The following is an 11,222-nucleotide window of genomic DNA, read 5'->3' as shown; positions in this document are numbered from 1 at the left end:
CCCGCCCGCCCGCCCTCCTTCCCTCCCCGGGTCCCCGCCACCAACTATGAAATAACAACAACAATAATACTCGTACTAATAACAATAATAATAAAAAAAGGGACGCGAGCGAGGCCGCGAGGCGGAGCGGGGGGCAGAGGGAGAGACAATGGGCTGGTGGAGAGAGGACCCATCCGGACCGGGGAGACTGTGCGCTCCCAGCGCCTGAGCCGCCCGGGCGGCGAACACGGAGGGCGAGCGAGGGAGCGAGAAGGGCCGGTGGACGCGAGGAGAAAACCCGGGTGTTTTGTAACTAAAATGAGCGGAGCGCAGCGGCGGCGGCGGCAATAAGCTTATTGCAATTGACAGCGTCTGCAGTTCATTTCAAGATGGCCGCTTGGCTCACATTCATTTTCTGCTGAACGACTTTTAACTTTCATTGTCTTTTTTGGCCGCTCCGATCATCACCCACCGGCTCCGTTTTCCGGGTACGTATGAAGCGAGGTGTCGCCTTACCAAGGGCGGGGGGCGAAGGGGGCTCGGCGGCGGTTTTCGGCCGGTTTGGGGGCTGCAAAGGGGAGCCTAGGTGTCCCCCGAGCTCTCCGTATGGGAAAAGCGCTGACAGGCTGCTCCAGCCACACACACACACAGACAGACACGCAGCAGCAGCCTGTGCACTCGCTCGCGTTACGCACCCACATTTGCAAATTTTAGTTCCTTTCTTTCTCCAGACGCCCCCTAAAACCTTTCTGTGCACATGGCCCCCGAGGAGAATATTTATATTTCCAGACCCTGCTGCCAGCCCGGCCTGAGCGCCCTTTGTTTAAAGGCAGATTTTGATTAAACAGGGACGTTCGTGAAATCTGGAGCTGCCTGGGTCAAGTGATTTGAGTCCTCCCCGAAAGAAATGTGTCTGGGGGAGGTTAAAATGTCAGATAACGCACCCATTTTATAGAGACAGAGCCAGCGGGGGGTAGCGATCCTCCTGGAGGGGTTGTTAGGCGTCGGGGCACCCAACAGAAAATGTTATTAACTTAAGTTGGACAAGTACTTGTGTGAAATTGGATGGGTTGTAAGATGGCGGTTCCCAGTTGTTTCCAATGTCTCCTCTTACATTTCTGCTCCAAATGCTAAAGTTCGGGAGTTTGTGCCTGCTGGGAGAGGAAAGGGGTGGCCAACACCGAGAAATAACTTTTTGGGGGGGTAAGGATAGCAGTTTGGCTGCGATCTTGGGGAGCTGGGGCGTGCGGTTTGCTGGAGCCTTTGGAGCAAAGGTGATGTGTCTGTGGGACGCAGGGGGGGTTTTTTTGAATTTCTTTTCTCTGCTTGGTATTTTTTTTTTTTCCTCCTGAGCCCGGGCAGGGTAAATTTACGTGAAATCCTTTGTCAGACCTTAAAGATGTCACGAGTGGGCTCCTCGTGCTGCTTATGGGGAGCACAGGAAAGTCGCTGGTGATTGTTTTTGTAATTGCGTGGCCTTGGCAATATATAACGCGGGATGTTGCTCTGTGTCCACTATAAACATTTGCAAGTAATCAGGTAAAAAATAAGCAGAAAAATCGCATTTCTGTAAAAGTGAGATAGGCACTTTTCAGCCTCTAGAAACTTTGATTCACTCCTCCACTGTCCAGAAAAGTCGAGGAAAACCCGGGCGTGTGTGCCCATGTGCAAGCTCGGCGTTAAAAGGATTTTTTGCTCAGTCTGTAGTGGTCAGAGCAACTTATTTTATGGGACTGTCCCAAAGCCCAGGGAGGTTCTGGAAATACAGTCCAGTAAAACTACTTCGAGTGACTCTGTGCAGTGCGTCCTGGAAACTGAGACAGACTTGTGTTGCAGTTTGCCAGAGACGCGAAGGCTTGACCTGCCTGATCGCTTAGCTAGTACAAAATTAACGTTTTAGAGTATTTTCTAAGCAGAGAGATCGTGTCCTTCACCTAGCTCCAGGGAGGCGATCTGAGGGACTGGGGTCCTTTTGCACTCTGTTGCCCATGTTCAGGTCTTTCCTCGCTGCAGCGAGCTGGGCAGAGGCATTTGAGCTCCGGGTGCCTTCTCTGAAGGAAGCACCGTCCCCCCTCTAAAACATATGTGGCCGTTCTTAAGCGAAAGAGTAGTAACAGCCTCGATAGTCAAAGTGGCTCTGACTGATAATGGGTGAAGATGTAGGGTGACGGCTGCTTTATTCCTGATGAGAGAGTTTTCCGAGAGGAGATGGGTGCAAAGTGCACAAACCTCGCCGAGCTATGCTTCTGGGTTTTATGTATGTGTTTTCTCTTAGAGACCTGTCGGGCAAGGTTTGATAGCTTATTGCCTTTATAGATTTTTAATAATGTAGCTGATTCTTAGCAGGAAGATGCACTTCTGTTTTTCTTCATTTTGACATAACCCGTTTAAGGCCTCTAAATAATCAGTTGGCTGGCAGTGTTTACTTCTAGCGAGTATTATCTCCGTATATTTTACGTTTAGTTGTTCCGTGTGTCAATGTGTAAATAGATATTGTCCTGGTTGAGAGGCTGTTTGTAGTGACTGTGTGAAGTGTTGGTATTCGCCGTTGCTATCAGCACGAGCAGAAAAAAATCTGAAAGGGTTTCCCTCGTACCAAAATATTAAGCTCAGGCTGCTGTAGTAAAATGTGCTGCGTTCGTCTTGCATGCCCGCAGGCACAGACACGCGTGTGCGTGTGCCTGTTCGGGTGGCTTTTGGGGAGAAGTTAGGCGCTGGTTCGGCTCGCCGCAGAAAATCACTGATTGCAGAGATAGCTCATAGCACGTTGAAAATGGGCTAACTTTGGGCAATAAATAATCCGCGTTTAGGGGTTGCTTCGACAAAACAGGTTTCACGGTTGAATTTAATCCCCCACCGTTTAGGAAGGGGCTACGCCTGCGTGAAATAAACGCGTTAATGTCTTGAAAGGTTTGTCCCAGTGTCTCAGGGCTGGGAAGGAATTCTCGGTCAGCCGACTTGCGTGACCTCGGTCACCGCTGGGTTTTTTGGTTCAGATATTTATGAATTATAAGGTAGTGGCTTGAACAAATAAAACACAGAACCGTGAAAGCAGCCTGTCCATGTTTAAGTACCTAAAGGCACCTCAGAGTCGCCGGCTTCAGGGCACTGGACTCTTCAGAGAGAAGTGCAGAAGCCCGGACTCTGCCTTTTCTGGGAAAAGCAAACCCTCGGTGTCAGTTTAAAAGTAAGAAGCGGAGGGTCAGGGACCCTGGAAGCGACATTTAAACGCAGTACAATGCAGCGGGGGTCTTGCTTTCCCGCACGGGGCTAGGAGCAGCTTTGGGGACCTGGGCTGACTTGGTGCTTCTGGCACTTCGCTTTTCTGGGTGCTGGCCGGCTGTGGTTTGACGCTGGGGAGTTTTTTCTGCTGCTCATTCGAGGGTTCTCCTGCAGCAGCAAGAGAAGTTTCCTGGCTAGGGTCGCTCGTTGGCGCTGTGCGCACTCCTTGAGGAATATTGTACCCCTGTCCTGGGCAGTTTGGCCGAAATTCAAAGCTTTTAGAAAGCGCTTGATGTGTTGTTGGGTTGTTGGTTTTGGTTGTGGGTTTGTTTTTTTTTTTTTTTTTTTTTTCCCCGCTGCCTAACATCGAAGTTTGCGAGCGGCTGGGGAGAACCTCGCGTCTTGAGACTTCAGCTCGCAGGGTGCTGCCGTGAGAGGTGGCTCGGAAGCTCTGCCTCGGGAAGAGTGGGGACCAAGGGTAGGAGCTGGTGTGCTGGGAGCACTGACATGGGGAAATGACTAGCTTGCGTTGGAGCGACGTTGTTACGTTACATTTTTCAGGATCTGGTTGACAGAAAATAATTTACTCTGCAATTGAGGTGGCTGACAGGGTTTTTTCCCTCGGTGTACTTTCCCCTTTACCTCTTATTCCCTCTCATTTTAAATAGTATATGTGCATCTAACGTTGGTGCCAGTGCATCCGATGGGGGTTTCTGGGTTTCAGACTGTGAAAATGACATTTGTTTTTCACTCTTGTCGCTGCATTGTGTTGACAAGGTGTTGATTTAGCTTTAGGAATGATCTGGTCACATGGTCCTTCGCACGTTGTCACTAATGTACCGTTTAAAGTCGGTTTGGGCTTTTTTTCTCCCCCCTCGGTGTGCTTTATTGCCGAAAAGGGGGTTTGTTTGAGGATCCGGAGACTTGTTTTCTCCCGTCCGAACACCTTACTCTGGTGCTGCAAATCTCTTTCCACCTCTTGCAAAACTTTGCACCGCGCTCGCTTCGTCCGCGGGAGGCTTTTCAAACGAGAGTCAAAAGAGGGGGGGAAGGAAAGAAAGAGAGAAAGAGGGGGGGGGGGAGAAGAGAAAGGAGGGAAGGAGAGAAAGGAGGAAAGGGGAGAAGGGGGGAGAGGGGATGCCGGCGGCGCGGAGCGGGAGTTGGGGCTCGGCACCCCGCCGGCGGTGCGGGGGGCTCGGTCCCCGGGAGCGCGGCGCGGCTCGGCTCGGCGGAGGGAGGGAGGGAGCGGAGGGGGAGAGGAGCGATCTCAGACCAGCTCCTCGCACCGAGTCGACGTGGAGAGAGGCCCCTGAGAGGATCCGAAATGGCCGAGGCTCGGGAGGAGCCTCTGGCGCTCGCCTCCGCCGGGCTGAGACCCCAAAGCCCGGCTCAGCTCCGCGCCCGGGGCCGCCCCCGCCGCCCGGGCTGCGCCGCACCGCGCCCCGGCACCCTCCGGGCTACGGCACCCCGACCCCGCCCGGGCCGTCCCCCGGCCCCCCCCCCCCCCCCCCCCCCCCCTTCTCCCGCCCTCCCCCTCTCCGCCCTCCCCCTCCCCTCCCTCCCCTCGCAACCGGGCTCCCAGACCCCCGCGGGCTCCTCGGCTCCTCCACCCCCTCCGCCAGCCCCCGGGCCCCGCGTCCCACCCCCTGGCCCGGCTCGGCTCGGCCCGGCCCGCCCCCCCCCCCGCCCCCCCCGGCCGCCCCCCCGCCCGGCTCTCGTGTGTTCCCAGCGGTGGCAGGATGCCAAGTGTAAGTGTAAGTTGCTATAGCAACCCCCTCGGAGAGCGGAGCAGATCCGGATCGGCACCGAGCAGCAGCGGCAGCCGCCCGGACCCCCCTCGCGGGTCGGCCCCGCCGCCCCGGTGCCCGGCCCCGCTCCGAGGTGCGTGTCCCCCCCCGTCCCTCCCCCCGCCGCCCCTCCCCGCTCTCCGGAAATGCCAGGGCAGCCGCACCGGGAGGCGCTGGTTCCCCTTTGTGCTGCTCGCCGGCAGCCCGGTGCCCGGCCGTGTCCCCTTCCCCGTCCCCCCCGCCCCGCAGCTGCCCGCCGCATCGCCGCCCAGCCGTCCGGGGAGCCGCAGCCGGCGGCCGCCGCCGCGCCGCGCCGCAGGGAGAACCCCCGTGTGCCCGCCGGGGAGCGGCGCGGTGGGTGCCGCGGAGCGACCGCGCCGCCGCGGAGCGACCGCGCCTCCGCGGGGCTGCGCCCAGGCCGGCCCGGGGCGGTGCGGGGCGGTGCGGGGCTGCTCCCCCGGCCTCGGGACCGGCCCTCTCCTGCCGCCCGGCCCCGCGCCACCGCCGCCGCCTTCCGCGCTTGATCTTCCCCTGCGCCGGGGGATGCGGCTGCACGGGGGAAGGGGACGCGCCGGAGCTCGGCACCTGGGACGCCGCCGCGCTCGTCCCCGCTGATCGGTCCTCTCTGTCTCTGTGTGTGTGTGTATGTGTGTGTGTGTGTGTGTGTGTCTTTCAGAGCCGCCCCTCGCCACGCCAAAATGCACCGAACAACCAGAATCAAAATAACCGAGCTAAACCCCCATCTCATGTGCGTGCTCTGCGGCGGGTACTTCATTGATGCAACAACCATCATAGAGTGCCTCCACTCCTGTAAGTACGATCGAGCGCTCCGCGTTGTTCCCCCGCCGCTTCCACCTTTCCCGGCATCCCGGGAATACCAAAAAAAAAAAAAACAAACCAAACCCCCAAGCCCAAATCCCCCGAGGTGCTCGGAACCGCCGCCCCTCCGCCTCCCCGACGGGCTGGGAAATAGGTGGCCCGGCCGCGGCGCAGTTTTTCTGACGACGGCCCTACGGTCTTTGTTAAAGTAATAATATATGTACTCTAAGCGTCTCCTTTTCATGGAAATTGCAGCTTATTTGGGTATTTGTTTAGCTTAAGCAGCGCGCTGCTGACAATGGACGATTTGCTCTAGCTTGCATAGTTTAGAAAATCGCACCTCTATCTATGCATATCTGAGCGTCACCTACGACCATCGCTAAAAGGCTTTCGTGTTTGACTTTACAGTCTGTAAGACCTGTATCGTGCGTTACTTGGAGACCAGCAAGTATTGTCCTATCTGTGATGTCCAAGTTCACAAAACTCGACCGCTTTTGAATATAAGGTAGGAGAAAGATGCAATGTGCGCCCTGCATCTCTTATTTTACTTTATATGGGGAGACCAGCAGCAGTCGTGTCGATGTTATCTCTTCGTCTGCGATTTAAATCTGAAAGGACTTGTCAATTTACAAGCTAACTCCTGTGTATGCTCCCTCTTTGGAGTTTTGTCATTGATTGAAACTGAGGATTTCTCTGGATGCAGACAGAAAGTTTTTGTTGTCTTTTTTTGCATATGCCAACCATTGATGCAATGCCCCTTCCCTCTCCCCCACTCTCACGTGTGCCACCCCGACAGTTTTTGCCTCTGCTTTCTTTATCTCCCAGACGTGCTTCATCCCAGCTATAGCTCTAGTCATGAAAACTCTTGCTGAAACTTTCCAAGCTAAGAGGCAAAAGCCTTTAAAGCACACTACTCCTTTCAGAAATATTTTTCTTGTCAGTGTTACTCTTTGCTCTCTTTATTTTCTAAGGAGGACACGTAGTTTTTAAGGCCTTCCTTCAGTCCGAGAGAATTATTTTTTGGCTGTGGGAGCACAGATGAGTTTTGCTTTATAGTGGTGTTTAGAGCAGTGTTAGTTTGATTACAAGGTCTTGTAAGTTAACTTTTTATGACTAGCCTCCCACTTTGTAGAAGATGCCTCATTGTTGTGAAAGATTATAAATGAGGAGCTGCCGCTTGGATTAAAATATGGCTTCATCTGCCTAATTTTATGTTTTGGGGTTGTTCTTTTTTCAGGTCAGATAAAACTCTCCAAGATATTGTATACAAGCTAGTACCAGGCCTTTTCAAAAGTAAGTAGTTCTAAGTAGTAGGTGTTCTTGTCTGAGGAGTAGAAAAACAAAACCAGAACTGCTATCCTGTATCAATACCAGGAGTTACAGAGTATATACTAAAATAAAAATATATGCTTTTCCATCTAGATGAAATGAAAAGAAGAAGGGATTTTTATGCTGCTCATCCGTCGGCTGATGGTAAAAGCTTCTCGTTCGCAACTTTTATTAAATGTAGCGTTGACCTAGATGCTTTACTGTTTCCTTTTTAACTTACAAATTATGTATTACCGTGACAGAATTCTAGTAAGTAAATTCAGCATAATAAAAGTTTATTGTTTTAACAGTTAGGTAGCTTTAATTCATAATCTTACTATGGAGATTTTTTTTTTCTTGTTACTGAGAATTGCCATTCTTCCTGATTTGAATTTCAAAATGTAAATTATTGTGGAAATTTCTGCGCAGCTGCCAATGGCTCTAATGAAGACAGGGGAGAAGTGGCTGATGAAGACAAAAGAATTATAACAGACGACGAGATAATAAGCTTATCCATTGAATTCTTTGACCAGAATAGGCAAGTTCCAGAATGGCAATATTTTATGTTTACCTGACTGATAGCAGCTATATTTATTACTTGTTGTAATTGTTTCATTTCTTCTCACAGACTGGAACGAAAAGGAAATAAGGAGAAAGAAAAATCAAAGGAAGAGGTAAGTAACTTTTCCGTACTCTAGAGGAAACATAACACACACACAAACATCTTTGTGGCAGGTTTGTAGCTGAAAAAAATACATAGGTATGTGTATCTAGGACAGCAGAAGCACACGCCTCTTGTTACGGTGCTGGGTACTAGAGAGGTCAAACATCTTCATACAGCTGTTTATGTAAACAACTTTTTAAAATAAAAAGTACCCACAGTGTTACTTTCACAGCTGAATCTGATTTTTTGTCAGATTCTGCAATAATTTGTTTATTAACTAATTTTAAAAATCAATACATAATACATATATATTCTAAGAAGTTATTTACTGTGAGATAAAAATCTCGACATATAAAATTAGTTGTATTTTTAATTAATTAATTAATTTACAACTTATTTCTGTTGTCCCTTATCAGACAGCAGAAATTGTTATATTATAATTCATAATTTAATAAAGTGCATTTTTTAAAAAATTAACATAAAATGTTAGAATACAACTTTGGTGGGAGTGCTTGCTTGTTCTCAGTAGACTGATTTTCTTTACTCTGCCATCAGGTGAATGACAAAAGATACTTACGCTGCCCAGCAGCAATGACAGTGATGCATCTAAGAAAGTTCCTGCGGAGTAAAATGGATATACCTAACACTTTCCAGGTACCTACAGGGAAAGGGTGATTTTTTTAAAAATCGGACTTGCTATTTTAAGCCTGCTAATGCTTGTTAGCACTAATTTTCTCATTACAGCCAGTTGCAGCACACGCTAACTAGCGAGTGTTTCTGGTGTGTACAATAAGTTGATGGGAGTATGAACATTATTTTTAAAATAATCAGTCCGGAGTGTTTGGGGACACTCTAATTTTTTAATGCAGCAAATATCGAGGAATCGAGAAATTGCTCCTCAACGTATTTAAAACATATCTAATTGTTGTGAAAATTCCCCATTCCCAGCTGGTTTTGGTGTAGCACTTTTTGCATCTTCTGTTAAATGTGGTAGCGGGGCTACTTACAAGTCAGAGCAAACATTTGCTTGGGGCTAAATGCCTGATTGCTCCTTAATGCAAGGATTGGTATCTTGAACAGATCGATGTGATGTACGAAGAGGAGCCTCTGAAGGACTACTACACCCTAATGGATATTGCCTACATCTATACCTGGAGGCGGGTGAGTATGGCCAGCGTGACTCCCGCGGGGGGTGCGGGTCGTGGCCCGGGGAGGGCGCTTAACCAGGGTCTCCCCTTTGCCTTGCAGAACGGGCCTCTGCCCCTGAAATACCGGGTCCGACCTACTTGCAAGAGGATGAAGATCAGTCACCAGAGGGAAGGCTTGAATAATAGCGGGGAGCTGGAAAGTGACTCTGGGAGCGACAAGGCTAGCAGCCCGGCGGGAGGCATCCCCTCCACCTCCTCCTGTTTGCCCAGCCCCAGCACGCCGGTCCAGTCTCCTCACCCCCAGTTCCCCCACATCTCCAGCACCATGAACGGCACCAGCAGCAGCCCCAGCAGTAACCACCAGTCCTCCTTTACCAACAGAGCGCGGAAAACGTCGATAAATGGCTCCTCGGCCACTTCATCTGGTTGACGTGCCAACCAGGCTACCGCCCGCCCCACCCCCCCCCCACCCCCGCCCCTCCTTTATATAGATCTCTCCATGCCATTACAGCTTTATAGATGCTAATCCATGTGACTATCGTCCAAATTGCTTTCTTTTGTAGTGACACTGAACTTGGCTATAAAAGGCGGACTAGGTGACATTCAGGATGGACGTTAATGGAAACGCAAGATTGAAATGTAAATTGTTTTCAGAGGACTGGGAAGCAAACAAAAGTTACACCTTCACCTGTTCTGAGTGATGTGGAGTTGTTTCCGTCCCCATCATCTGGACTCGGGAGTCTCCAGAAGTCGATACAAATCCCGGGAAGTAGTTTGTTAATCCAGACTAACTCCTCCATTGCGTTTTCTTCGATTGTTATTGTTCTTATGCTGTTTTGTGAACCTGTAGAAAGCAAGTGCTTTTTCATCTTGAAATCCAACAAAATGGAAAGAATATGCATAGAATAATGCATATATGTAGCCATGTCACTGTGAATAACAATTTTTGCGTATTAGCCATTTTGATTCTTATGTTGCATCTTTTACTTCTCTGTTGCTGCGCAGAACCGATCAAAAGAAAAGTAAACTTCAGTTTTACAATCTGTATGCCTAAAAGCGGGTATTACCGTTTTATTTACTGACTTGTTTAAATGATTCGCTTTTGTAAGAATCAGATGGCATTATGCTTATTGTACAATGCCATATTGGTATATGACATAACAGGAAACAGTATTGTATGATATATTTATAAATACTATAAAGAAAATATTGTGTTTCATGCACTCATGATATGGTTGTTAAATTTCTAAACTGGTTCGACCCTTGCAGATGCCGCCTGTTTGAGCTTTGCTCATACTGCAAGAAACACTTTGGGTGTGAGAACTACAGTATTGGGAAAGCACATTCGAGTCTCTGATAACCTGGAGGCAATTGGCAATCTTAAAAGGATTTTACTGGCTTTGTCTTTTTTTCCAAGTGATATATTTTTACTTTACCAAATGTTGAAGTGATGCAGTGAAGAAAAAAAAAAAAAAAAGTTAAGGGACGTGGAAGTCTTTGACCTGTTTGATTACCTTTTTATTATTTGGTGTGGTGGGACTGTGTTTTTAAAAGCACATGGAATCATTATAGAAGCCATAAACTATTTGGTATAAATTTTAAGGAACCAGCAAGTCGCTGGATGAAGGCATTTTATCTAAATTTGTTTTAATATATATGTATATGGTACAGTACTAACTTCATTAAAATTTAACAGGTACTTTAATATTTCCAATAAATTGCAGAGAATGCCTCCTCTTTAATGGCCTGCAAATAGGTGCATTTTATTAGAGGCTTCTAAGGGTATTATTTTTTTCAGTAGAAGGAACTTTTCCACCATAAAATATGAACAGCCCAGAACACTTTTCAGTTTGTGCTTTGCTTTGGTCGAACTTCGTGTGTGTTCATCACCCATCAGTTATACATTTGTGAGGGTGTTTATTCTATATGGATATTGTTTCATGTTTGTACGGGAAAATTGTAGTTAAACATTTCATTGTCTCCAGTCTGCAAAAGAAGCACAATTCTATTGCTTTGTCTTGCTTATAGTCATTAAATCATTACTTTTGCATATAAATTGCTGTTATTTGTCCTGCTTGTTTTTATAGACCAGGTGATTGCAAATCCTCCACAAGGTTATTGCTTATTGATGTATAATGTCTTGTTAAACAAGAGTTGATATTTTTTCCTGTAGTAAACATGTACAGTTCAATTTCAACAGTAAAAACTTCAGTTTTATATACACGAATAACTTTCATTTATAGCTGATCAAAGAAATAAACAAATAAAAGGGATAATTCATTGAAAAATAGCAAA

General features: G+C 48.5%; 1 protein-coding gene across 1 annotated transcript; it reads left to right on the top strand.

The window, feature by feature from the left end:
- On the top strand, positions 1–11,222 carry BMI1 (BMI1 proto-oncogene, polycomb ring finger). The gene is made up of 10 exons (XM_074834124.1): positions 1–467; positions 5,665–5,798; positions 6,216–6,312; positions 7,045–7,100; positions 7,230–7,280; positions 7,545–7,653; positions 7,744–7,789; positions 8,335–8,433; positions 8,860–8,940; positions 9,028–11,222. The coding sequence occupies exons 2-10, from the start codon at positions 5,687–5,689 to the stop codon at positions 9,355–9,357; spliced, it is 981 nt and encodes a 326-aa protein (XP_074690225.1). The 5' UTR covers positions 1–467; positions 5,665–5,686; the 3' UTR covers positions 9,358–11,222.

Source organism: Strix aluco, chromosome 1 (assembly GCF_031877795.1).
Source record: "Strix aluco isolate bStrAlu1 chromosome 1, bStrAlu1.hap1, whole genome shotgun sequence".
NCBI lineage: Eukaryota > Metazoa > Chordata > Aves > Strigiformes > Strigidae > Strix > Strix aluco.
The sequence above is the reverse complement of the archived record's forward strand: the minus strand, read 5'-3'. Positions and strand labels throughout refer to the sequence as shown.

Coding starts and splice junctions, on each gene's coding strand:
- BMI1 (XM_074834124.1), top strand. CDS start 5,687: ATGCACCGAACAACCAGAATCAAAATAACCGAGCTAAACCCCCATCTC. Junction 5,799..6,215: donor CATAGAGTGCCTCCACTCCT/GTAAGTACGATC, acceptor TTGACTTTACAG/TCTGTAAGACCTGTATCGTG. Junction 6,313..7,044: donor CGACCGCTTTTGAATATAAG/GTAGGAGAAAGA, acceptor TTCTTTTTTCAG/GTCAGATAAAACTCTCCAAG.